This window comes from Onychomys torridus, chromosome 8 (assembly GCF_903995425.1).
Source record: "Onychomys torridus chromosome 8, mOncTor1.1, whole genome shotgun sequence".
In the NCBI taxonomy this organism is placed as follows: domain Eukaryota; kingdom Metazoa; phylum Chordata; class Mammalia; order Rodentia; family Cricetidae; genus Onychomys; species Onychomys torridus.
Window position 1 is genome coordinate 55,425,230 of NC_050450.1, and position 27,518 is coordinate 55,452,747.

General features: G+C 42.6%; 1 protein-coding gene across 3 annotated transcripts; it reads left to right on the forward strand.

Annotated features, from left to right (window-relative positions):
* The first annotated feature begins 4,085 nt into the window (after nucleotides 1-4,085).
* Myh1 (myosin heavy chain 1) lies at nucleotides 4,086-26,860 on the forward strand. Of its 3 annotated transcripts, none has more exons than XM_036196190.1 (38): nucleotides 4,086-4,289; nucleotides 4,383-4,526; nucleotides 4,641-4,797; nucleotides 6,029-6,056; nucleotides 6,770-6,884; nucleotides 6,983-7,075; nucleotides 7,189-7,252; nucleotides 7,905-8,003; nucleotides 8,092-8,195; nucleotides 8,314-8,452; nucleotides 8,673-8,791; nucleotides 8,883-9,032; nucleotides 9,833-10,003; nucleotides 11,211-11,529; nucleotides 11,642-11,691; nucleotides 12,795-12,882; nucleotides 12,978-13,095; nucleotides 13,358-13,481; nucleotides 13,560-13,696; nucleotides 13,794-14,049; nucleotides 15,586-15,828; nucleotides 15,939-16,115; nucleotides 16,876-17,021; nucleotides 17,099-17,189; nucleotides 17,277-17,666; nucleotides 18,213-18,339; nucleotides 19,932-20,050; nucleotides 20,221-20,417; nucleotides 21,548-21,731; nucleotides 21,998-22,163; nucleotides 22,251-22,375; nucleotides 22,792-23,100; nucleotides 23,185-23,388; nucleotides 23,685-23,810; nucleotides 23,898-24,068; nucleotides 24,524-24,628; nucleotides 24,745-24,840; nucleotides 26,696-26,860. In XM_036196190.1, the coding sequence occupies exons 1-38, from the start codon at nucleotides 4,086-4,088 to the stop codon at nucleotides 26,846-26,848; spliced, it is 5,808 nt and encodes a 1,935-aa protein (XP_036052083.1). In that variant the 3' UTR covers nucleotides 26,849-26,860. The 3 variants fall into 3 exon arrangements, with proteins under 3 accessions (XP_036052083.1, XP_036052081.1, XP_036052082.1); XM_036196188.1 differs by having other exon boundaries at nucleotides 11,211-11,523; nucleotides 11,615-11,691; XM_036196189.1 differs by having other exon boundaries at nucleotides 11,211-11,513; nucleotides 11,617-11,691.
* The last annotated feature ends 658 nt before the right edge of the window (nucleotides 26,861-27,518 follow it).

A 27,518-nucleotide genomic window follows, 5' to 3' on the forward strand; every position in this document is an offset into this window, starting at 1 on the left:
GAGCAAACACCAAGGATTCTTCATTAGCTCATGAAAACTCTCTCCCACATTAATATTAATACCATGAATATGCCCACAGTATATGCATTGGGTCTTCTGTGTCATCAGTTGGAAATAACTCTTTCTTATGAAAGCTATAGGGTGTCTATCAAATCTGGACACATAGAAAGCACTATTCTAGATGTTATAATTTGGTATTGATCAGCTGTGTGCCTACTTTTCACATTCTTTATAGCCTCCTCTATAATCATATGAAGAGCCTACAGTCATGACTAAGAGACCAGACCAAGAATCTCAAAGCAGTTTACTCAAATGCATATAAAAACAGACATGGTAGCTATCTAGATTAATTCTTAGAAGATTAACGTTTTAGAACTGGAGACAGTGTTGATGCACAGCCAAAAACACAGCCTTCCTAGACAGCACCCAGGAAAAGCTAAATGCTAACTTCCCATTTGAGCTGAAAGCAAAAGTGTCTTGGCTTGAGTGGCAAGTCTGAGACTGTTTTCCATCAGACATGTGGAGGCAACTTAGCAGGTAAGCCAGTTTGCATTGGTCTTAGGAAGAGCACAGAATTGCTCTTCTCGCTGTATTGGTCTGTCTTTCATTCCTCCACCCTACTTCACCCATCAATGCTTAGGTATCTTATAACTTGGTAGTAACAACAACAACAACAACAACAGCAACAACAACAACAACAACAACAACAACAACAAAACAAGGCCTTGCTTTCTTTTCCCTGGAGAGTTTTCTCAGAATAGAACCAAAGTCCGTCTTAAAATTCCCATCAAATCCTATTCAGAGAATTATGACAATGTTCACTCTGAGAACTGTTAGACACATTTTACAGGTACCCAATAAAGAAACAGACACATAAGAAGCAAAGTGATATACCTGATGGAGCAAAGCAGCTAATAGTTGGCTAGGAAAGCTCCTGGTGGATGCACAGCCCTTCCAGACCCTTCCTGGTGCCGCCAATCCACAGCGAGTGTGCTGAGCCCAGCTCAGTCACCCAAAGTCTAAACTGCTGTTTGACTTGTGGAACTCTCCTCTATTCTTTGAGCTTGGTTTCTTTGTTAGAAAAATGAGAAATGTGGATCACATAGTCCCATGCAGTAATAAAATCATATGATCACCACAACCTGCATCTCTAGATAGATATCTACTTTCACGTGGCAACTTGCTTTACCTCATCAGTGGAATAGAGCTGGGAGCCAAACAAGAGCCTGGGGGCTCAGTCGCAGTCATGTGACATCAAGGCTATTCAGATGGCAAAGCAAACAAATGTTAAAATAGGAAACAATGTTCAGGGGTTGTCGGTAAGTGAAAATTTAAATATATACCAAGGGGCTGCTGGAGAAGTCAAACTCCCTGGCATTTATAGACAATAAGTACCCAGTTTTTAATATTTCCTCATATCCATTTCATAGAGGAAAGAGGATTTCACAGGCAACTTGATTTTTTTTTTTTTTTCTTAATGAGAGAATGTGTGTGTGGCGAGGCAGCGGTTTGGGGATAGGTCTGAAGTGGGAAGGGGATGATTTGACAGTGAGTCAGAGGTGACGGGCTGCAGGAAACAAAAGCAGCTGTCTATCTTTGGATGTTCTTCATCAACAGAATTTTTAAAATAAGCCTTGAAGCATCCTTCAAAAAGGACAATGAATTGCAAAAAAAAAAAAAAAAAAGTCCTGTCTTCTTGGGAGGAAGCAGCCGCGTTTTAATGACACTCGGGAAGAAGCAGAGAGTTTCCTCTGTGGTATAATATTGCAATTGTGCAGGCAGCTGAAGAGCCTTCACACAGGGCACTCAGTGAAACACAAGAGCTCCAGGCAACAAAGTCCAGGGATTCCAGAACTCAGCAGTCTTTAAAACAACACCTTACATTATTCCAAGGACGGATCGTTTTCCTATCACCAACAACTCAAATTATTTATAGGAGATTGGTTCATATACTTAACCCAATGTGAGAGGGAATATTTCTAATTATATCCAAACATCTTTAATATGAGGGGAATTAGGCTTGGAGACCTTCATTGCCAAAAACACGTTTTGCCAAATATGTTTTAAGAAAGAGGAGGAGGTTACGTGTTTTCCATATTTGATCCTATAAAAGTACCCTTGGAATGAGAATGACTTGTCTTTCCTCTTAAAGCTTCAAGGTAAGAGTGTGTGAGGACAGGGCTCTGTGTGGACGGGAAGGGATGCCTGGCTGCTAGTGTGCATGCCACACATCCTGGCTCCTGCTACCCCTGGCAGGCCTTCTGGTGAAGCACCAACTTACTCTGTAGCAATTGTAATTAGATGTTGTGGTCTTCCCAGTCCTTTGCTGGTTTCTTCAGATAAGAACTGTGCTCTGATTGGGAGTCACTAGCATTTAATCAGAAGGCATTTGCTTTTTTTTTTTTTTTTTTTAATTACAGTTCTGACCCACCGTCAAGGTCAAGGTTGCATCACTAAAGGTAAGGTCTTTCTTTCTTTCTTTCTTTCTTTCTTTCTTTCTTTCTTTCTTTCTTTCTTTCTTTCTTTCTTTCTCTCTCTCTCTCTCTCTCTCTCTCTCTCTCTCTCTTTCTTTCTTTCTTTCTTTTTTCTTCTTCATTCTGAGTGCAAGGAAGCTTCTTTAGCATTTGGGAAGTGTCTGTTGGGGTTGAAAAATGAAAAGCATTTCAACATCATGACTGACCATGCTTCTCTTGCAAAACTCCAAAGGGACTTAAGAAACTAGATCTCACTAACTCAGGTCCTTTGCAGTGTATGAGAGGCTTTCTCAGAATCTCGGGAGCTTTGTGCATGAGGTTTTTCTATATCTACTTTTGTAGTTTGTCTTTTGTGCATGAGGTTTTTCTATATCTACTTTTGTAGTTTGTCTTTTGTGCATGAGGTTTTTCTATATCTACTTTTGTAGTTTGTCTTTTAAGTGATTACAGCATACAATGTAACACTGTTTACTCATTTAAAAGGAAAAAGCATAAGCATCCTATACTACAGCTTTTAGCACTAATTAATAAGAACTGTGAGATGATGTCTAGATGGATAGATAGAATTTATCAACCCTTGCCTTACCAAAGTGTAAATCTGCAAATTGCCTCATAATCTGTCAAGTAAAAAATTTAAATGGTGAGAAACTGGTTTCAGCAAGACAAAGCACTTTAATTTTGGTACCAGTTATTGCAGTTTGAAGGGAGAAATGAGGAAAAGTTTACCCAATGGAGCTTTCCCAGAAGAGGTATCATATAAAATTACAATACAGATTATGCATGAAGCCTATTGGCAGGGTTCATGAATGGTAAGAAGTAGATTTTAAAGGAAAAACTTGGGGAAAACATTTAAAAGAATATGAGTAAAAAAGCAAGAAAACATAATGAAGTTTGTCAAAATTCTGATACAGGGATAGGATAAAAGGTCTGCAGTAAGGTGTCGTTTTAACCAAACCAAACCAAACCAAACAAGGTTTTCACACTTCTGCTTTCTCTTCTAGTGTGTAATCTTTGTAATTGCTGGGTCTCTAAGGGAAATAAAAACTAAAGCTCTCCACATAAAGTTCCTAAAACTTTAGCCACATAGCCGGATTGTTCTATTAGCAAGGCAGCCAGCTCCGAGTCCTTCTCAGCATGCAGCATGTGTTCTCAGGGGTGTGAAGGATGCCAGAAAGAGGAGGACTCCCGCTTCAAGGTGCTGAAACTCCAATGGGAAAGAAAAAAAAGGACAAGGAGCCAGAGAACACTTTAGCATCTTCTTCACTTTGGGTTCTGTATGAGCCCATGGTAGCCAGCTTCTAAAAGTTAATATACATAACAAACAAGGCTCAGGAAGCAGCCTTGACATCTCTCACAGTAGGCGAGCCACAAACAACTACATCCAAATGCATGATTAAGTACTTGTCAGCACTGGCATGGAACAGGCAGTCTGACATTTCAACCACACCGCAGCCAGGGAGTTGGTTAGAGGTGGTGCAATGCATTCACCCAACTGTCAGGGAATAAAAGAAAAAATGCATGTGATTCTTATAGCCCAGTTTTTAAATTTCTACCATTTCTTCCTCTGTCAGGCAGGCTTTCTCACTGGGCTGCCACCAATAGCCCGCAGCCATGAGTTCCGACGCCGAGATGGCCGTTTTCGGGGAGGCTGCTCCTTACCTCCGAAAGTCTGAAAAGGAGCGAATCGAGGCTCAGAACAAGCCTTTTGATGCCAAGTCATCCGTGTTTGTGGTGGATGCCAAGGAGTCTTTTGTGAAAGCCACAGTGCAGAGCAGGGAAGGGGGGAAGGTGACAGCCAAGACCGAAGGTGGAGCTGTGAGTAAAACATCTGGACTTGGTGACACTACACCACTGGGCTAGTTTGGCTGACACTTAGTTCCTAACCTAAAATCTCTTGTTTATGGACAGACTGTAACAGTAAAAGATGATCAAGTCTTCCCCATGAATCCTCCCAAGTACGACAAGATTGAGGACATGGCCATGATGACCCACCTCCACGAACCCGCTGTGCTGTACAACCTCAAAGAGCGTTATGCAGCCTGGATGATCTACGTGAGTTCTCTCGCATGCCCTTTTGCTCAACAGAGTAATTAAGTGTTTTTTTTTCTTAAATAGTAGATAATAAATGTCCCATTCAATAATTATGCCCCCCCCCCTTTAATGCAGACTTACTCAGGCCTGTTCTGCGTCACTGTCAACCCCTACAAGTGGTTGCCGGTGTACAATGCAGAGGTAGTGGCGGCCTACCGAGGCAAAAAGCGCCAGGAAGCCCCGCCCCACATCTTCTCCATCTCTGACAATGCCTACCAGTTTATGCTGACGGGTGAGTGAGTTTTCATATGAACTGTTTTTATCACCTATACTCCAACAATGTTAGAGTCCAAAAGACCTTTAGAAAGAGTCGATTGTTTATAGTTGTTCATGACGTTCTAATTATCCATGAAACATGGTGTTCTCAAAAGTAGAGGAAGGTGCCGGGTGTGTGTGTGTGTGTGTGTGTGTGTGTGTGTGTGTGTGGTGGCACATGCCTTTAATCCCAGCACTTGGGAGGCAGAGGCAGGTGGATCTCTCTCTGTGAGTTTGAGGCCAGCCTGGTCTTCAGAGTGAGATCCAGGAAAGGTGCAAAGCTACACAGGGAAACCCTGTCTCGAGAAAGAAAAAAAAAAAGTACAGAAAGGCAGACATGATCAGGCCAGGGGCTGAACTCTGTTGCTTCTGACTCTCCCTCCACTACCTCAGCAGAGCTTGCAATTTCTTCATGCCACTCAGTGTCTTATAGTCTCCTTGCTCGGGAAAAGTGTGCTTCCCTCTGTGTGTTTGAATAACGAGAAAAAGATAACTGAGGGACACATGGCTTGGACAGGAGTGCAAATCCTGTCATCCACTCCCACACTGCCTCAGTTTAATGTCACTTATACTGGATGTACTGTCATGTTTTAAGTCCTCAGAATGTGTTCTTGAAGGTGGCTTTTGCTTAGTAAAGATGGATTTTGGGGTCCCTAGACATTTTGTAACTTGAATTTTTCACCCCACAAAGGATTTCACTTTTAGAACCCCTTTGAGATGTCTTCATGGTCACCCTTTAATAATTCGAGGAAGGCTAATCATAGGGTTGTAGTCTGGGTCCACAGGACAAGAAATTTTGTCTTTGTGAGGTGAATCCACCCATTTAGAAATTAAATCTTAACCTTGGCTTGAGCATTACCATTCTAACTTGTAAAGCCAGAGCACATAATGCATTTCTAGTAATAGCTAGTTATTGGTGGGAAGTGTGCCATTGAGATTTATAGAAAGGGGGGTGAAGGTGTGTGTCTGATAGTATACTATCCTTCATATGAAAACAAGAGGATACCCTTCCTTTGGTGATGTAGTTATGACAGCATTTTATGTTTTTCCTTCTTGACTCGAAAGACCAGAGATAAATCCCATGTATAACTTTACAATAATACAGTAAAAACAAAGAAAAAAAAAACTTTCATGAAAAATGACACAGAGACTCAAGAAAAATCTATGTGACTAATACATGTGCTGACTATACACTGCTTTTCTTCTAGATCGGGAGAATCAGTCTATTTTGATCACGTATGTATTTCTCTTCTTACTGGTGTTTTACTCTCACTGGGAAAATGATAAACTCAAAGAGGAAACTAGTTAGTACTGAAAGAAATGATACAATCAGTGAGGAACAAGCAGTTTGGACTCACTGTAGAAAGTAGATTGAGTCCGGGTGTAAAACAACAATGCTGTAGTATATTTTGCTGCTCAGGATATCCTTGAGAGTGTCATGTGGCATTCCCAGAAGTAGGGAATACAAAATTCCCTCTTGGAGCTTGACCAGAGCTCAGTCCAGTGCAGAGAGTAGCACATAGTCCCAGCCATATTATTGGAGGTCTACTAGGGGACTTCTAACCCCTGGGAGATCTAACTGGAGCCTTATCTCTAATCTAAGGCAGCCAAGGAATACACACATCACTTGGGGTTCCTTACTCATCCTTCCATTCCCTACACAGCTGTTGAGCGGCTGCTTGGTGGACTCCTCAAGAACAAGCACCTCAAAAAGAACCTGGAACATTTTAAGCACCCACACCACATGAATAAATTAATAAATGAATTTACCTGCTTGTCAGTGCAAACTGAGGGAAACAATATGAGTTATTTGTAGGATGAAAAGACCTAACCTAGACAACTATGACAGAGATGTAAAGACAGACGCACAAGAGAGTAAATACTGTTGGCAGAAATAGTTTCACCGGTCACAAAGCTTAATTTTCCACATACTGGTCTTTATTGGACAGTGGAGAATCCGGGGCCGGGAAGACTGTGAACACGAAGCGTGTCATCCAGTACTTTGCGACAATTGCAGTCACTGGGGAGAAGAAAAAGGAGGAGGCGCCTTCTGGCAAAATGCAGGTGAGTCTGACTGTCACAGTCAGAGTCTAGGCTCTGTTAGGGCTCTCAGGCAAGAAAGCTTTGAGCCTGAGATGTGAGGACTGATCTTTCCCTTGCAGGGAACCCTGGAAGATCAAATCATCAGTGCCAACCCCCTGCTGGAGGCCTTTGGCAATGCCAAGACCGTGAGGAACGACAATTCCTCTCGCTTTGTGAGTCTCCTAGTCTTCTCTGACTTTAGTTGAAACCATAGTGGAAACATTGCATTCACTCCTCTCTGGGTGCTTCAGGATTTGATGCTAACATCATCTTTTTCCCTTCCAAGGGTAAATTCATCAGGATCCACTTTGGTACCACAGGGAAACTGGCTTCTGCTGATATTGAAACATGTGAGTAACTGGACCTTCTAACTAGAATCCAAGAATAACAAATGAGGGTTTGGAGGAACACTCTGCAGCGCCTGCTTAGCATGGAGCCCAGAAAACACCTCTGCTGCCAAGCAGGCTTGCAGTGAGTGCCAGCCTTAGGCAAAGCCCACAGTGTGCTTTTACCCACCCAGGCATGAGCTAATGATTCTGTAGGAACTGCCAGGCATTTTTGGACTCATTTGAAATATCCTGGTTCATTTCACTTTCAAAATACTCAAAGAACAAGGTAATACAGGGGTATTTGAGTTGCATATGGGTTCAAAGTGTGTGATTCTTCCTTTTCTGAGTCTTGGTAACTATTTCCCTTAGTAGCCTGTCTATTAGAATGCCAGGAGACTCTTGGAAGCAGCAGTTTCAGGACTAGATGATATTCTAAATGTCAAGGTTCTTCTCTATGAGAAGCAAGCATTCCTTTAGGCAAGTACATTTTATCTTCACTCTAGAGGTGATCAGAGGGAACTCAGTGTTTGTAGAGATGTAGTGTGTGGTACCTCATGATCATTGAGCTATGATCTCCAGGGGTAAGAAGACTTAGCTGATGACCTCATATTCTAAAATGACTTTAAGACACTTGATAAGCCCCCTCTCATCTAATGTTGACTCTCCATTACAGATCTTCTGGAGAAGTCTAGAGTCACCTTCCAGCTAAAAGCTGAAAGAAGCTACCACATTTTTTATCAGATCATGTCTAACAAGAAGCCAGATCTAATTGGTAATAACCTTAAATTCATAAATAGAAGTTAGTGCTTTTATTAACATTTTCTAATACTAAACATACACCCTGAATCCTATGTACCCAGAAATGCTCCTGATCACCACCAACCCATACGACTACGCCTTTGTCAGTCAGGGGGAGATCACAGTGCCCAGCATTGATGACCAAGAAGAGTTGATGGCCACAGATGTAAGTCACACATTATGTACGAGCATGACAGCAATAGCCTAGTTAAGATGAACTATAAATTCTGCTAAGTAAGTAGTGTCTTCTGCCCTTACCTTTATCCTCTCTTGGCTCCTTATAGAGTGCCATTGATATTCTGGGCTTCACTTCTGATGAAAGAGTCTCCATCTATAAGCTCACAGGAGCCGTGATGCATTATGGGAACATGAAGTTCAAGCAGAAGCAGCGTGAGGAGCAGGCGGAGCCAGACGGCACTGAAGGTACCAGACTCAAACAGCCAAAACCAAACTACACTCCCTACATGGGTTTACAGAGAAAATATAATCCAAACTGCTGTCTCCTCTGTAACTGAGCTTCTAATGGGCACACACAAGTTTATCCCCACACAGAATGTACAAAGCAATCTACTCAATGCTCTGCCTCTGAGGATGAGGGGACCTAGAGAAGGTAATATTGGGACCCTGAATTATGTTTCTGCAGTTGCTGACAAGGCTGCCTATCTCCAGAATCTGAACTCTGCTGACCTGCTCAAAGCCTTGTGTTACCCTAGGGTCAAGGTCGGCAATGAGTATGTCACCAAAGGCCAGACTGTGCAGCAGGTAAATGCATGCCCTCTGTGAAGCACACCCCCGCCCCAAGACCTCCTTGACATCATTAACGATGCCAACAAGAACTACCCTGTCTCTGAAGGTGTACAACTCCGTGGGCGCCCTGGCCAAAGCTGTCTATGAGAAGATGTTCCTGTGGATGGTCACCCGCATCAACCAGCAGCTGGACACCAAACAGCCCAGGCAGTACTTCATTGGGGTCTTGGACATCGCTGGCTTTGAGATCTTTGATGTAAGTTGGCAGAAACTTTGCAGTAGCAGAAATGTTTGCGAGTCTTGTTCCTGTAGTCATCCAGGGAATGCCTACGGAAAATAAATTATAAATTGATTCACGTGAGAGGACTGGAAACCTGGGAAAGGGTGTAGACTCTGGAGTTAAACTCCGGCTCTGTCATTTCCTCACTGTGTGATAGTAGGAATGGCGTGTGCCATTGCACCATGTCAAGGGGGACCTATTGATCTATGTAACACCCTCTGAAGGATCTTTTTTGTCATTTATGAGATTGCTGCACTTAGAGCCCTTAGTATAATCCCCAGTTCACAATCAGCAATCAGTAAATGATAGAGAAGATGATTAGCCAACAATAGCATCAAATGGTACTGGGAAAGATGATGGCAAACAGACACAGATGCTGAGATTCCTGTCTGCTTAATCAGGGATGTTGTCACTAAGATAACGTCTGCAATGACTGGGTCCAGTGGATGGAAACAACAACTGAGTAAACTCAAGTATGTCTGCCTAAGAAAGAATGTTATACAATCCGGTCAGTCAAAGTGACTTACTCTCTACCTACCAGTCGTATTTCTAACTGATCTCGCGCTGAACTCATATTTAAAAATCTTTTTCTATGAGCATATTGATAACTAGATGAAATTTGAACGAAGGGGTTTACTACAAGTGGGACAACCCTCCCCCCAAAAAAACCCCCACACCCCACCATCCTAAAAGATCAGTTAGCCTTCCCAGCTGAGGCAAGGCCAGAGATGCTTTCATTAGAAATTGGAGGCTAATTTGCTTCTCCACTTATTCAGTTCAACAGCCTGGAGCAGCTGTGCATCAACTTCACCAACGAGAAACTGCAGCAGTTTTTCAACCACCACATGTTCGTGCTGGAGCAGGAGGAGTACAAGAAGGAAGGCATTGAGTGGGAGTTCATCGACTTTGGGATGGACCTGGCTGCCTGCATCGAGCTCATCGAGAAGGTTAGTATACCCTTTTCAGATCACAGTTGTATGGTTCGTAAACAAAAACAATAAAACCTTGGTGTGTGTGATGGCAGAAGATTGCTACCTATACACAGAATGAGGGAAGTATGCTGGTAAAATGAGACAAAATTTTTTCTTTTAAAAAATGTTCATTCTCTGACAGTTTTGCAGACACATACATATGTTGAATATAATATATTTTGGTTATTCCCGTCCCACATTACCATCTTTTGACTCTCCCTCAAAACACACCAACTCTGGACTCCTTCTCCTCAATAAGTCTTTCTCCTACATTTGTTTTAGACCCACTGAGTTTCCATGAGCATGCATGAGCGTGGTGGGAGGGGATGGCTTATCACACCATGGGCAACTTACCAGTGGTGACACCACAGAAGAAGAGACTGTCTTCTTCCCCAGCTGCCACTGACTGCTTGTAGCTCCTCAGGGAAGGGCGGGGCCTATGAGAATTCCCATCCAAGGTGAAAGGTTAACAGTCCCCATCTCCTGCAGGTGTTGGACAGGTAACCACAGTTACTGAGTTCATGAATACAGTGATCAGCTATGTCCAGATGACAATGTTTCACAGCACCCATCCCCCATCTTCCAAGTTCTCCATTCTTCTTGTTCCCCACTTTTGAGACAGAATATGTTCTACAGAGTCCGGAATTCTATGTCTACCCAGAGTTTACAATCAAAGCCTTAACAGTGAAAGCTATTTCCATGTAAAAATTTAGCACCTATTAGAATAGTTTTTACTTACTTCTCTGACATTCTTAGATTCACTCCTATTGACCTCTGAAATACAAATTTCTAATGCTATAGACAGAGACATCAAAGCTCCAGCTGTGTCAAAGTCACACCAAGCACTGAACACAGTGTTCCCTGCTCTCACCCCTGTGAGTACTTTACAGCAAATGCTGAATAAGCCGTGGAGTTTGCATTGTTAGCAAGGGACTCTAGTCAGGAAGCCACACTTTGAAAGTCCTGCTCTAAGACTTTTAGGATAGACACAAAGTCCAGAAAAGCATATCTGTCTTTCTTTGTCATAGCTAAGAGTCTTGTTAAGTCAGTGACCTCTGACCAAACAAATGAGTTTTCATTAGCTCTGTGGAACTGAAGTCTGAATCTAGCCCTTCATGTCATCTGTCATTTCTGTGAGCAGACAAATTTCATGAGGCATTTGTTTCTGTATTTATTCTTCTAGCCGATGGGCATCTTCTCCATCCTGGAAGAGGAGTGCATGTTCCCCAAGGCAACAGACACCTCCTTCAAGAACAAGCTCTATGAACAGCATCTTGGAAAGTCCAACAACTTCCAGAAGCCCAAGCCCGCCAAAGGCAAGGCTGAAGCCCACTTCTCACTGGTGCACTATGCAGGGACCGTGGACTACAACATTGCTGGCTGGCTGGACAAGAACAAGGACCCCCTGAATGAGACTGTGGTTGGGTTGTACCAGAAGTCTTCAATGAAAACTCTGGCTTACCTCTTCTCTGGGGCAGCAGCAGCTGCTGAAGCAGGTGATTGTCAATCAGCAATTTGTATGTAATGTGGAAATTCTAAGCAGAGAAGCCTGGCTTCTGACTCTTTGCTCTTTCCTTGTCCCCTCAGAGTCTGGTGGCGGTGGCGGAAAGAAAGCCGCTAAGAAGAAGGGTTCTTCTTTCCAGACCGTGTCTGCTCTCTTCAGGGTACAAGTTTCATTTTCTCCCTAAATAGGTTTAGGATGTTATAGTTCATGTTGCTGTATATGGGGGGTAGGGTGGGGGAGTGGATATTGTCTCAAAAGCTCTGGAACTGGATGTGATGTAGGTGATGTGGGGTGGGTGGGGTGGGTCAGCTGACAGTGGTATACCTGATTCTTAGGGAAGGTCAGAGTATCTTTGAAGAAATACCTCAATAATTAGGTAAGGGTCAGGAGTGAGTTACAGAAGCTTCAGATGGAAACACTCAATTAGGGAAGTCGGCAGTGAAGTGAGGTCATTTAGCATTTAAAAATCTCCCATGAGAGAGGACTGCACATATGATGAGTTTTCTAGAACTTTGAAGAGCTTCCAAGTGATTTAGATTTCTAAGTGTATACTGGCAGAGGCCTCCAATGAATAGATTTGAAAGTGGAGGACAGGTAAACGGTGGAAGGAATTGGAGAGTGACTCAGAGAAAGGGGATATAAGAAAGCAGATGCGATTAAAAAAAAAGTCTTCAAGGAAAATTTACTTTTTTCTTGGCAATCTCAGCCCTTAATTACATCTTGAAGAACTGAACTTCTTGTTATTCTTAAAGACTTTCTCTGAAAGGTGGTAAGCTTTTGATACTCAGTAATATGACTGTTAGTTTTTGGCAATTCCAAGAAGGAGGAATGAAATGGACACTTTCTATGGAGCTAGCAGGATGACACAGCTGTGGGGCAGGATAAGAAAAGAGCTTGGGAAAGGAAAGTAAGAAATGGGAGGTTTGGAGGAAACATTGGATTTGGAGTAAACCAGACAAAGTATCTCAATATGTGGTCTATGTGTGGATGGGGCACCTTTGTATGTTTGCAGTGCCATGATAAATACATAACATGTGCCAGGTAATTCATCAGCAGCTAACAGGGCAACATGCTCCTAGTGTACAAAACAGAAACCAGGACAGCATGTTAAGAACATAGAAATTCCAGACATGACTCTGGAAAATCCAAACCTTGATACTGTTCAACAGAACTGAACCAGAGTGGTGGCCCATGGCCATTATGTCTGTAAATGTGAGTGTTTGAAACAGTACATACTAAACAAGATATTCTATGACTCCATAGGAGAATCTGAATAAGCTAATGACCAATCTGAGGAGCACCCACCCTCACTTTGTACGCTGCATCATCCCCAATGAAACTAAGACTCCTGGTAAGACAGTTCTGGTATCTACCCAGACATGTCCCAGTGTGTTTGCTTTACAGCCTAGACCGTGAAATACATGTGTTTTTTTTTTTTTTTTTTAGGTGCCATGGAGCATGAACTGGTCCTGCACCAGCTGAGGTGTAACGGGGTGCTGGAAGGCATCCGTATCTGCCGGAAGGGATTCCCAAGCAGGATCCTCTATGCAGACTTCAAGCAGAGGTTGGATATTTTTCACTGTGAATTACTTTAAGGTTTTTGCTATTGCTTTTTTCTTTTAACAAAGAGGAAAGTAATACATTCAAGTGACTTGGGGACGGACATACTGTGGTGTTCTTTGACTATACAAAGAATAGATAAAGGGTAATATGGTTTCCTTTTTTGTTGTTGTTAGATTACCCAATAACAATGGTGTTTCTATGGTAGGGAGATTTCTATGGTAGGGAGACAACAGTTATATCATTTATTTGGTTGGCTTAAACAGATACAAGGTGCTAAATGCAAGTGCCATCCCTGAGGGACAATTCATCGATAGCAAGAAGGCTTCTGAGAAGCTCCTTGGCTCCATCGACATTGACCACACTCAATATAAGTTTGGTCACACCAAGGTAATCCTCTCAAAATTCAGCCTCATGCCATTTGAACTTTGTATGAAGTTTCTGATCTTCAACATTGCCTGCACACAGGTGTTCTTCAAAGCTGGTCTTCTGGGGCTCCTAGAGGAGATGAGAGATGACAAGTTGGCCCAGCTGATTACCCGAACCCAGGCTATGTGCAGAGGGTACTTGGCAAGAGTGGAGTACCAGAAGATGGTGGAGAGAAGGTGTGAATAAGAACAACATATTAAGTTCATTGTTCTAGTCCGTTTCATTGTGGTTCTCGTTAGAATCTGACTTAGAACATTTCTGTTCTTTCCACAGAGAGTCCATCTTCTGCATCCAGTACAATGTCCGTGCCTTCATGAATGTCAAGCACTGGCCTTGGATGAAGCTGTATTTCAAGATCAAGCCCCTGCTGAAGAGTGCGGAGACAGAGAAGGAGATGGCCAACATGAAGGAAGAATTTGAAAAAGCTAAAGAAAACCTTGCAAAGGCTGAAGCCAAAAGGAAAGAACTGGAAGAAAAGATGGTAGCTCTGATGCAAGAGAAAAATGACCTGCAGCTCCAAGTTCAGTCTGTGAGTCTCAAAGCTCATTCTGATGCTAAAATCTCTACTCAATGATGACCAAGAATGCTACAGAACAAAGTGACTGGCTACCGACCTTTTAAATTAACAACTCCTTTGAGTGTTCTGTAACATTCCATACAACATTGCTAGAAATCAGTGAAGTAGGATTTTCATTTGCCCAGGAGGAACAACAAAACATTTACCCTTTCTTTTAATTACTTTTCCTGGCACATTGAGGATGGGGAATAGGGGGAACACTTGCTTTCCCACCATTCTACCTATTGACAAATGCCAAAAGAACAATATTAGTAGTGAATAGGGAGATTACCTTGTAATAGTAATGTATCAACCCCAAACTAATGTTCCGAACTTTCAACCTACAGTCCTTTAAACATTTTCTACTCAATTTTCTTTTAGGAATTTTAGACTACCTAAAAGAATTGGAACAAGGCTTTCTGTAGGTAGTGTCCATTAGTATGCACAGTATGAGATGTTGGGTTGATACTCTCACTCTGGCGACCCAATAAATAAATAACCAGAGACTTGAAAAATAATACGTGACCGGGGCTACCATCTAATCTACTTTTGTTTCCCCCAAACTACTGTCATAATCAAGCACAGAAACATGAAAAGTTTACTTTTGAGTTTTCTGAATTCAGAAAGGGAAGCAATCAGTCCCACAGGGTCTATGAATTCTGAATAAGTAACAAAATGAATTGCAGACATCAAGGTTGGCTTGTATCTTTACTGTAGTTGGTATAGACTGAGGTTTTCCAAGATGAGGAGAAGTTCATCACACCACCAAGAATAAAGAGATTATTGAAGAGGGTTCTAAGCTTGATTCAGCTATACTACACACACACACACACACACACACACACACACACACCACACTATATATATATTAATATATGTATGTATATTAGCAGTATTCCATCTACTACCCACTTAATAACTATTTCATGTCTCAGAGTTTATATTCCAAATCCTATTTTTTCTTATGAGAAACAAGGTTAATACTTTATACCTCTCCAAGTGCCTCCAGTCCCTATGACCCATTCTCCTTGGTTCTTCTATCCATTTTTTTTTTAAATCCAAGCTACATTGCCATTGGAGGACACTTTTTCCTTTTAAGTCATTTCTCGATGTTCACTGTCCTCTTAACAAGATCTTGTACTTGGTTCTTTATTTTAATGTCTTCTTTTGTATACTTAATAAACTTAATAGAATAAGTTAATAAACTTAATAAAAATAAACATTAAACAAAGAAAGCCAATTTGAAATTATATGCTGATGCATTAAATGTATGTTATAGCAAAACAATGGTCTCATAGTTTTACCAGGGCCAGAAACCATGTCTTACATTTCTTTGTTAATATTCAAGTGCATAGTCAGTGCTCTGTCAATTTTGCTCAGTGGTAGAAAACTATTTAAAAGAAACCTGATGCCTTCAAACATAAATTGCTTGCTTGCTTTCAAAATATTAATAAAATCTAAAAAGGTCCAGGGAACTAAAATTTTAAAATGTCTATTATTTCTCCACAGGAAGCAGACAGCTTGGCTGATGCTGAAGAAAGATGTGACCAGTTGATCAAAACCAAAATCCAGCTGGAGGCCAAAATCAAGGAGGTGACAGAGAGAGCTGAGGATGAGGAGGAGATCAATGCTGAGCTGACCGCCAAGAAGAGGAAGCTGGAAGATGAGTGTTCAGAGCTGAAGAAAGACATCGACGACCTCGAGCTGACCCTGGCCAAGGTTGAGAAGGAGAAGCATGCCACAGAGAACAAGGTATGAGATATATACATGGAAAGTTATGACCCTTTTAAATTATGAAGTAAGACATAAGAGCCAATCTATTAAAATAGAACATGTAATGCAAAGCATGTTTGCTTTCTAAGGTGAAAAACCTCACAGAGGAGATGGCAGGCCTGGACGAAACAATCGCCAAGCTGACCAAAGAGAAGAAGGCCCTCCAAGAGGCCCACCAGCAGACCCTGGATGACCTGCAGGCAGAGGAGGACAAAGTCAACACCCTGACCAAAGCCAAAATCAAGCTTGAACAGCAAGTAGATGATGTAAGTCTAATACCATAGAAACCTTTTAAAATTTTTTATAGTTAGGCAAACCTGAGCTTGTCTCCTCATGACACACTGAGCTTTAACAAAACTATTGCTCCACACAAGAACTTTAGAACATAATTGCTTCATATCATCTGTTATTCACAGCCACTTGTCTTTATTGATTATCTTATGAGTGAAAAGAATTCAAGGCAATAAGGGTTTGTTCACCAAGACGTCTATGAACTGAACAGTCTTTAGTTGAACTAGAGACACTGGTGGCTTCAGGAACACAATGGAGAAGGCACATATCTAAGCAGAAAGCACAGTAGCATGTCAACAGACCTCATGCACAGAGGGAGGAGGGAACACGGGTTAAGGGTATGGGTGATAAGCTGGCTGGACATGTTGACCTGATATCTAACAGAGAACTTTTGGAAATGTGTGCGAACAGGACACATTAGCCAAAGTCATGGTGTGGAAACATCCCTGTGCTACCCATCATGTGTGGGAAATACTGCTCACAGTGGATTCAGTGGGAGATAGAGAAACTGTGATGTTTCACTGATAATCCTGGTACACGTTGCGCATTTCACATTTTAAACACTGACTCTTTAGTCTAAGCACAGTCCAAAGACAGTACTGATGAGGAAGATCTTTCTATTTCATAAAACTGCCAGAGACCATATGATACACTATGAATTAATGTTACCAAGTTTAACCTGAGGCAAACACCACGCTATTCTAGGGACTATGTTTACGAATTGTTAACTTTTAGCTTGAAGGCTCTCTGGAACAAGAAAAGAAAATCCGGATGGATCTTGAAAGGGCAAAGAGGAAGCTGGAGGGAGACCTCAAATTGGCCCAAGAATCCACAATGGATGTAGAAAATGACAAACAGCAGCTTGATGAAAAGCTTAAAAAGTAAGTAATGAGGATAAATGTCTTGGGGGAAGGAACTATTTATGGCTCTGTGACGGACACCAGGGCTTTCCCTATAGGAAAGAGTTTGAAATGAGCAATCTGCAAAGCAAGATTGAAGATGAGCAGGCCCTTGGCATGCAGCTGCAGAAGAAAATCAAGGAGTTGCAAGTAAGTAAATGGTTTCCATTAGTCTAACTCATCAGGAAAAAAATGACTGACCCAAGAAGCTGAGTCTGTACTTTCCACCACCCCCAGGCCCGCATTGAGGAGCTGGAGGAGGAAATCGAGGCAGAGAGGGCCTCCAGAGCTAAAGCAGAGAAGCAGCGCTCTGACCTCTCCAGGGAACTGGAGGAGATCAGTGAGAGGCTGGAAGAAGCTGGTGGAGCCACTTCAGCCCAGATCGAGATGAACAAGAAGAGAGAGGCTGAGTTCCAGAAGATGCGCAGGGACCTGGAGGAGGCCACCCTGCAGCACGAGGCCACAGCAGCCACCCTGAGGAAGAAGCATGCAGACAGCGTGGCTGAACTTGGGGAGCAGATTGACAACCTGCAACGCGTCAAGCAGAAGCTGGAGAAGGAGAAGAGCGAGATGAAGATGGAGATCGATGACCTCGCCAGTAACATGGAAGTTATTTCCAAATCCAAGGTACAAACATGATCTAAATGTCCAGGAGATTTCTGTAAGACAAGTGTGAACCTGGACAAGTCATTAGGAACTGACAGAAGGAGGGGAATTACACTAGAGAAATGAGGAGTAAGCCTGGTGTTCTCACCCTAAGGGAGAATAGTCATACCCAAATAATAAATCTGAGCTCTTTCAGAAAACAAAAAATACTATCCAGCTGTACATTTTGAGGTTCTAAAATGCTTCATGTCAATCATGGGGCTTTTCCTTTTTCCTTTAGGCTCAAACAAAATTTGTTTCTCACAATCATATGATGAGCTCAATCAGGCATCATTATCTTACACCACAGCTAAGGAAATCTAGAGAAGGCACTGGATTCACAGAACAATGTAGAAGCAGTGTGTTCAGACCATGTGTCTTGCTATCCTTCCTATGACATCCAAGGCTCACTATTACTCTGTCTCTAAAGACAGTTTATTCTCAAACCAAGTGCAATGTCAAGATCACTCAAATTTCTCTTTGGTACAAGAATTTGCTTAAATGATTCCCTCAACTTGTTGAATGTAGGGAAATCTTGAAAAGATGTGCCGCACACTGGAAGACCAAGTGAGTGAGCTGAAAACCAAGGAGGAGGAACAGCAGCGGCTGATCAATGAGCTGACAGCCCAGCGAGGGCGTCTGCAGACCGAGTCAGGTAGGCTGTTTCTCTGGAACCTCAAACGTGCCTTGAATTGCCAATTTGCTGAAAACAGTACTGACTTACCTGAGCTCATATGTTACTTTCCTTGGAGGTATCTCATTATTGGTCAATGGCATAAGGTTGCTCTCTTACAGAAGATAGGTAGTTCAGTAGATAGGTAGGTAGGTAGATTTGTTGATACAGCTGCTCTTGCTTCTGGACAAGGTTTGGCTGTAACTAAAAAGTTATTAAATGCAGGTTGGACATTTAGGCACATATCCAGAGTTGTAGCCCCAGGTAACTGAAGTAGAAGGATGCTAAGTTTAAGGTCAACCTGACATACACTGTGAGCTCCAGGCCAGCCCTAGGCTATATATCAAGGCCTGCTCTCCAAATAAAACAAACAGAATTAATCAAATACAAAGTATATCTCCATAGTAACTCTTCACTTTTCAAAAGCACTGTCACAAGCTAATTGGCATTCACTTTTCTCACTAGTCTGCATAATGTTATCTCCATTTGAAGATGACATGGAAATGATGGAGTACTTTGTCCAAACACAAATTGCTAGGGATGAGCACAGTTCAGCAAGGAAACAGTCAGGAGCACAAGTGAAATAATATTCTTGACCAGTTAGATTGGGAAGCCTCTGCATGAACACCTCTTACTGACCTCCCCAACTTTCTACTGAAGTTTTATCTCCCTCAATAAGAGCGAACAAGATGGAAGCTGGTTCATGGATCACGTGGGCTATCAAAATAACAGGCAGGTGACAGTGTCTAGGAACCACTCTTACAACACCATTCCAATGTTGCTCAGTCTTATGACACTCAAACACTATGATTGTATGAAGGTGAACAGGACATCCAGTGTAAAACAAAAGCTCTTCTCAGGTTGGGATGTTCCCCTCAACTCCCCCTCTTCAGCACAGGTTTTTATTCCTACCAGCAGTATGATCTTAAAGAGTGAATGCTTCCTAATAAGTTTCAAAACAGGTAAGACTTGCCAAGTTACTAATTTTCACATGGGGCACTGAAAGGCTTTCTTTGCCATTCGGTTTAGCAACTGTTTATTTTTCAGAACCAACTTGTTCCAGGGACAGAAAGATGCTTGCTTGTTTCCAAACATGAACATGCTTCCCAGAGCTTCTCCCGAGCATTAGTTCTGCTCACAGGGTCAATTATTTGAAGATTCTCATTCCTCATCCTCCCTCAACCCCTACCCCCCCACACAAAGTCATTGCTTCAGATGACTTTGTAGCACAGGATCCCCTTGGCCAGAAAGCATCTGGGTGCCATGTCCATTCACTGTACATTTTTTCTCAGGTGTTCCTTCATCTCTTTCAACTATGATCAGATCATCTTAAATATCTCCCCAAACCTCCTTGGTTGATTATCATAAACAGGAAATTTGGCTCAAAGATCCCCCTTGTCTCACTTGACATAGATTTATTTGCTCATCAGCAGTGAAGTGGATGTTGGAGGTTTAGTTAAACTTACACCTCTGACCTCGTTTTAGAGCTCAGCATCCTTTCTCTGCTCCAGTTTTTATTTTAGAGTTTTAATGTCTAAAGTCAGGCTGAGTTTTTTTGTCTTTGGTCCTTTCAGGTGAATATTCACGCCAGCTAGATGAAAAGGACTCACTAGTGTCCCAGCTCTCCAGGGGTAAACAGGCATTCACACAACAGATTGAGGAGCTGAAGAGGCAGCTTGAAGAGGAGATAAAGGTAAGCAGGAAGGATTCTTGTTGTTATGATTATCATTGTTCTTGTAGTTGTTTATGTTTTTATGTGTACTTTTACTGTGTGTGTGTGTGTTTGCAGTGACCTCTAAGAACTTAGAGAATAAATACCAGTTTGAACACATAAAATTATGTTACTAAATTCTTACTTTTTAGGCCAAGAGTGCCCTGGCTCATGCTCTTCAGTCTTCCCGCCATGACTGTGACCTACTGAGGGAACAGTATGAAGAGGAGCAGGAAGCCAAGGCCGAGCTGCAGAGGGCCATGTCTAAGGCCAACAGTGAGGTGGCCCAGTGGAGGACAAAATATGAGACGGATGCCATCCAACGCACAGAGGAGCTGGAGGAGGCCAAGTATGTGCCTGACTTGGTTAAAGTGGCAATATATACCTATGAACATCAATCTAAACAGGAAGTACAAATACCTAGGTAGTCCATGGAAAGAATGGCAGAAGGAGAAAAGATCCAAGGCAAAAGGAAGCTGAACAGTAACTTTTCAAAGGGGGAACTTTTGACCTCATTCTGTCTACACAGGTGCAGATAGAATTGTTATAATAAGTTACTCAGTTAATTATATACTCTCATGAGCTTCTCCTCTCTCTCAGCCACTAATGGAATAGTTGGCCTAAGGGTGTGGGTGCAAAGAGAAAAATAATCTGGATTGATAGTAGCTCTTTCTTTTCGCATACAAAAGTATGATGTAGGAGGAAATAGAACTATGTGGTTGAGAACAAATGTGGGGTACAGACAGAGATGCTGCAGCAGGGAGGAAGCACACTGTTTTATAAAGGAATAAACAGTCAATGCAATTCAAAAGTTCAAGGCCGAATTTTTGTGAGAAAGAACCTAGGTAAGAAAGAACCTTACTCAACAGCCAGTTTAAGGTGTCGCTAGGCATCCATTCTCTGAATAATGCACAATTTATATACTGATGAAATTAATGTTTTGGTAGATGCTTAAAGGTAATTTTGAAATAAACTCTCAGAGCTATATTTATATTGGCTCTGGGAGAGATCTTTAATTCATGGATTAATAAGAAGCTGGCAAAAAAGGAAGAGATACAATTATGCAGACCAAATCAAGAGTGTTTTATTTGAATTCAACGTAGTCTACAGTGGAGTACTTAATATGTGTGCCAACCTATGAGAACACAAAGACTAGCAAGATATAAACTCTATCTGCTGAGCATTAAAACTCAGTGGAGACACAGACATAACTGACAGTAATCTGAGGTAGATTCTAAGTTCTACAAAAGATGTGTGAAGTTTTGGCTCAGACTCCATAAAGTGTTGCGATGATAAGATTTGGCTGCTCTTAGCAGCTGGTGTCAGGAGAACTACAGTAAGTTCCCAGAGAACGCACTGGACAAAACAAGCTTTGCTGATTGAGGAAGTCTGGCCTTGGAAACACTCACTTGTAACTGTTTTGAAATAGTCAGTTCTACTGATAACTGTTCCCATCTATTATCCATATTCACTTCTCAGGAAGAAGCTGGCTCAGCGTCTGCAGGATGCTGAGGAGCACGTGGAAGCCGTGAATGCCAAGTGTGCTTCCCTGGAGAAGACGAAGCAGAGGCTGCAGAATGAGGTGGAGGACCTCATGATTGATGTAGAGAGGACCAACGCGGCCTGTGCTGCCCTGGACAAGAAGCAGAGAAACTTTGACAAGGTCTGCTTCCAGATCTTTCTTTTACAGTCTTTAATGTGATCAGCTTCCTAAACCACTTAATCATTGTCTTCAGCTCGACTGCCCTTGTCCGTTGGCAGGGACTGTGTGAGCGGGGCTACCCAGAGCTTTATTAGTTCTTCTCTTTCATAATTATTTTTCAATCCACGATCACTCAGATCAAACTCAGAGTTTCTAGAATGCATGGCTTCTACCTTCTACCCCATCAAACTTTATCTGCTGCATTTTTCTCAACCCTTGCTGTTCAGATCCTGGCAGAATGGAAACAGAAGTATGAGGAAACCCACGCTGAGCTTGAAGCCTCTCAAAAGGAGGCCCGCTCTCTCAGCACAGAGCTGTTCAAGATTAAGAATGCTTATGAGGAATCCTTAGACCATCTTGAAACCTTGAAACGGGAAAATAAGAATTTGCAACGTGAGTACATCTCACATTTTCTTTAATAAGAGATTTGAAAGAATGCTTTCCATCTCTATATACATTCTTACATTTTTCCCCTAACAGAGGAGATTTCTGATCTCACGGAACAGATCGCAGAAGGAGGGAAACGTATCCATGAACTGGAAAAAATAAAGAAGCAAATTGAGCAGGAAAAATCTGAGCTCCAGGCTGCTTTAGAGGAAGCAGAGGTAGACATTCTATGGTACATTTTACAAGAGTTACAACAGAAATTAGGCTCTACAGGGTGCAAGGATTGGTGAATCAAGAAATGAAAATTATTCTTTGTTTTCTCCACTGGGAATGAAGATAAAGAATGAACATGAATACAAGCACCATAAGTACAGATTAAGAACTGTGGTAGAAGCGGAAAACAAAGATGAGTAAGAGGAGGGTCCTCCCTTAAGGGGAGACAGCAGTCTGGGGAGATAGAAGACTATAAAAACAATTACACACATCGGATATTTCCATAGCGATGGAGTTAAGATGAATATAAGGATTATGATGGTAGCCTACAACAGGAACTAGCGAGGAAGGTTAGTTTAAGTTTCCTTCGACACTGCACACTTTCGTTCTCCTGCTGATGTCGCCTCTTGCTGTCCTTAAGGCATCCCTGGAACATGAAGAGGGCAAGATCCTGCGCATCCAGCTGGAGCTGAACCAAGTCAAGTCTGAGATTGACAGGAAGATTGCCGAGAAGGATGAGGAGATCGACCAGCTCAAGAGAAACCACATTAGAGTTGTGGAGTCCATGCAGAGCACACTGGATGCAGAGATCAGGAGCAGGAATGACGCCATCAGGATCAAGAAGAAGATGGAGGGAGACCTCAATGAGATGGAAATCCAGCTGAACCACTCCAACCGCATGGCTGCCGAGGCCCTGAGAAACTACAGGAACACACAGGGCATCCTCAAGGTAGGTGGTGCCAAGAGATGGTCCCAGATGAGTGGTGTGACTCGGCCTGAGGACATGGTGTCTCATTGATTGTTTATTGCACAGGACACCCAGCTGCACCTGGATGATGCTCTCCGAGGCCAGGAGGACCTGAAGGAACAGCTGGCCATGGTTGAGCGCAGAGCCAACCTGCTGCAGGCTGAGATTGAGGAGCTGCGGGCCACGCTGGAGCAGACAGAGAGGAGCAGGAAGATTGCAGAGCAGGAGCTGCTGGATGCCAGTGAGCGCGTGCAGCTCCTGCACACCCAGGTGGGTATACAAGTATGAAGGGGAAATTCTTGTAAATATCTTATTGTATTTGGAAATGTATCCATAATATTTTATGAAGGACTAGGTTTAATATATTTAACTGGGAAGGGGTAATGTTTATCTGATCTATGATATCCAGAATTGACTGTCTTTTAAAAATATGTTGTTAACTCAGTTAATATATGGAAACTCCGAGGGATGCTAGTTAGTAATTAGTTTACAAGTTCATTTGGACATCCTGTATTCTAATTTTGTCCTTCAACATTTAGTATTTGTGTGTTTGGTATTTTAAACAGAACACCAGCCTCATCAACACCAAGAAGAAGCTGGAGACAGACATTTCCCAGATCCAGGGAGAGATGGAGGACATCGTCCAGGAAGCCCGCAATGCAGAAGAGAAGGCCAAGAAAGCCATCACTGATGTGAGCAAAGGGCAAGATGGAGATGGCAAATCTGAATCCTGCCAGGCTTTGCCAGCCCTTAACCAACTCTGTCTTATCACTCACCAGGCTGCCATGATGGCAGAGGAGCTGAAGAAGGAGCAGGACACCAGCGCCCATCTAGAGCGGATGAAGAAGAACCTGGAGCAGACGGTGAAGGACCTGCAGCACCGTCTAGATGAGGCTGAGCAGCTGGCGCTGAAGGGCGGCAAGAAGCAGATCCAGAAACTGGAGGCCAGGGTGAGTTTCCTGGTCAACATGTATTCTTCTCTTTCTATTCCAGGATGTGACTTTCAATACCTAAGACTGCTAGACATTGTAAGGCATCCTGAAGTGAAGGGCAGACAATCCCTTTGCCTGACAGATAGTTCAGGTTGGGACACTTTGACTAAGACATCAGGAACTACAAATCAAACTGTGGGCCACTTGAAGAAGTGGAAACACATTGTCTGGTTAGATGATAGGAAATATTTTTTAAAATCTGCCTCTGGGGGCTGGAAAGATGGCTCAGTGGTCAAGAACACGTGCTGCTCATGCGTAGGGACCAGGTTCAGTTCCTAGCACCCACATGGCGACTCACAACTGTCTGTAACTTTAATTCCAGGGCACCTGATGCCCACTTCTGACCTCTGTACTCATACACAAAATAAAATAGCAAATCTGAAAAAAAAAATTAAATCCACCTTTTTGTGAAGGTCCGTGAACTTGAAGGAGAAGTTGAAAATGAACAGAAGCGCAATGTTGAAGCCATCAAGGGTCTGCGCAAGCACGAGAGGAGAGTGAAGGAACTCACTTACCAAGTAAGGAAAGGGCGGGGCCTCTCTGGGTTCCTACCCCCCTCTTTAAAACATTAAGAACTGTATGTACAGAAAGCGAGGGGAAACTTTCAAGAAACTGACACGTTAAACTCTTTCAGACTGAGGAAGACCGCAAGAATGTTCTCAGGCTCCAGGACCTCGTGGACAAACTACAATCAAAGGTGAAAGCCTACAAGAGACAGGCGGAGGAAGCGGTGAGTTCCAAACCCCTGACGTGCCTGGGTGAACTGCAGCTCACAGACCATAGGAGGCCAAAGCAGTTACAGGACTGAAATGGAAAGATAAGAAAGACAAGGAAGAATCATCAGGAAATGACCTAGCAAGGGTCTAGGAATGTGATGCAACTGGTACTTCATAAGCCAGAGAAAAATGTCCTAGGGAGAATGAGGATGGGGGTACAGCTGTGGGTAGAAGGTGGACTCGGCATCTCTGAGGCCCTGTGTCCAGTTGTAAGCATCAGACTCAACCAATCAAAACACACTCCCCATAGTGGTCTAGAGAGGAGGAGCAATGTAAGGAGTCTGGTTCAAGAAAGATGGAGGAAGAGAACAGTGTACCTGGGGCTAGAGAACCAGGCAGACAGCAGGTCACAAGGTCTTCTGGGCCCTGGTAAGAAGCCTGCATCTTAAAATAAGTACAACCAGGCCACAGAAGCAAGGGGTGGTGTTCCCATCGAGGCCAGATGTGGCCTGCTTTATGTTTTTAAAAGAGTGTCCTTGCTACAACGTAGAGAAAAGATTGCTGGATAACCCAAGTAAGTGTAGGCAGATATGTTGGGAAAGTTTCCAGGTGAGTCTGTGGCTTGCATTATGGCAGGAATAAAACAGAAAGAATTTATGAGTTTCAGAACTGGTCCTGGAGATAGAGTAGGGTTTGCCAGTAGGCTGCTGGTGAAGGTAAAAGGAAACAAAGCAGGAATAATCAACCCATCAAGTTATGGTGTGAGTAGCCAGGTAGGTGATGTAAGTGTTACTGAAATGGAAACCTAAGAGGACCAGATGATCAGGGTGAGAAGAAAACAGGAATTCTACTTTAGTTACATTAAATGCAAGGCATTGTCGCATACACAGTGGAGAGAACCAGTGAGCAGCCGAAGTCTCATAGTAATGGAGGCCAGAAGGCTCAGGAATGTTTCAACCAGTAGGTGAGGGCAGCACTCTGTCATCACATTTACCCCTCTCTGACTCACCTGAAGGAGTCAAGTGTCACTAGCTTCTCTGTGGATGTGTGGACCCACATGTTGCACATGAGGTCCTCTGTCCACTGGGGGCTTTTGTTTACCCCCTGACCTCTTAGCTCTGAGAGGAAGAAAAAGGGGAGGGGGCAGCAAAGGAAGACGAGAGAGCAGATATGCCCACGTGTGCACCTCGCACCCACACCCTGGCAAGCCGCTTAGCTTTTCTTCACTCTGGCTCTTACTTTCTTCTTCTGTGAGAGGGAGATGCAAGGGCTTTTCTGAGCTACCCTATTTAAAGTGATTCTAAGCTCCATAAATGTTCTTAAGCTGAATGTCACATTTTGCGAGAGTTCTTAATGAGATGTTTTAAAAAAGAATGATTACTGGAGACTAAATTAAAACTGGCCTTTCCAGATTCATTGCTGTACCTACAAGCATAATCAGAGACCACTTAGACTATTTTAGAGAATAATAAACATGTTTAATATCTGAAATTTATTAAGTAAGAGATAATTTAAGACCCAAGTGGCAATAATTTATGTTCAGTTTGGTGTTATAGAGATTGCTTGTTGGAGTCGGGTCCATCCTCAAGAGCCTTAACAGCAATGGCAACAAAGCCTGGAATGCGCCATAGTTACAGTAGCTTCAGCTTTTCCAAAAGTTCAGAGACAGTGTTACCTGTGTTTATCAATGAATTCAAAAAGCATAAGGGGAGTTAATAGAAGAAAAAATTTCACACACTTCTCTAGACTTCTTTGAAAATTTGCTGGCATGTATTGGTTTTAAGCAAAAAGACAACACTCAAGACACACTGACATAAGAGCCTAGAAATGGAAACATTTTCCCCCTCATAAGTGCATTCCCGTTCACAGGAGGAACAATCCAATGTCAACCTGGCCAAGTTCCGCAAGATCCAGCACGAGCTGGAGGAAGCCGAGGAGCGGGCTGACATCGCTGAGTCCCAGGTCAACAAGCTGCGGGTGAAGAGCCGAGAGGTTCACACCAAAATTATAAGTGAAGAATAAATAATTCATCCAAATGCAGGAAAGTGACCAAAGAGATGAGCAAAATGTGAAGATCTTTGTCACTCTGTTTTGTACTTATGACTTTTGGAGATAAAAAATTTATCTGCCAAGAACTTGTGAGTCTCTTTGTTCCCCTTCTCCATGCCAGTTGATCTCTTTTGTACATGAAGAGAGAGAGAGAGAGAGAGAGAGAGAGAGAGAGAGAGAGAGAGAGAGAGAGAAACATTTTGCTTATATTTGTGTCAAAGTGCTTAGTCACTGAGGTTAAACATAATAGAGGGTAGCAGGCTAAGCCCTGTAAGTGCCACCCATGCCTGTGGGAAGAGGGTAAGCCATGACGTGCACAAGGAGCCCTGCTTGGCCCGTCAGCTGGCCTCTGTTAATGAGTAATAAATTAAAATGGTAATCAGAGTAAAGATTTAAAAAAGTCTTTAATTACTGTCAAAAATATTTAATGCAAATCCTTCACTATAATGACAGAATCAGTAAGCTGGGGTTAGGATTCCTTGAAATAACAGGCTCTCCACTTCACAGTCCTCTGGAAGTAGAGACGTGTGGCCTTTGTTATCTATAGATGTCCAGACACTTGTTTATTGCACCTGCTCTCAGTTTGACACTTAAGAATGACAAGGAGATATTAAGAAGGTTTCTCGTTTTCTTCTATCCTTTA

Excerpts from the sequence above, each read along its gene's own strand:
- Myh1 (XM_036196188.1), top strand. The coding sequence starts at position 4,086 with ATGAGTTCCGACGCCGAGATGGCCGTTTTCGGGGAGGCTGCTCCTTAC. Across the intron at positions 20,051-20,220 it reads AGCTTGAAGAGGAGATAAAG|GCCAAGAGTGCCCTGGCTCA; the intron begins GTAAGCAGGAAG and ends CTTACTTTTTAG. Across the intron at positions 24,069-24,523 it reads TCCAGAAACTGGAGGCCAGG|GTCCGTGAACTTGAAGGAGA; the intron begins GTGAGTTTCCTG and ends CTTTTTGTGAAG.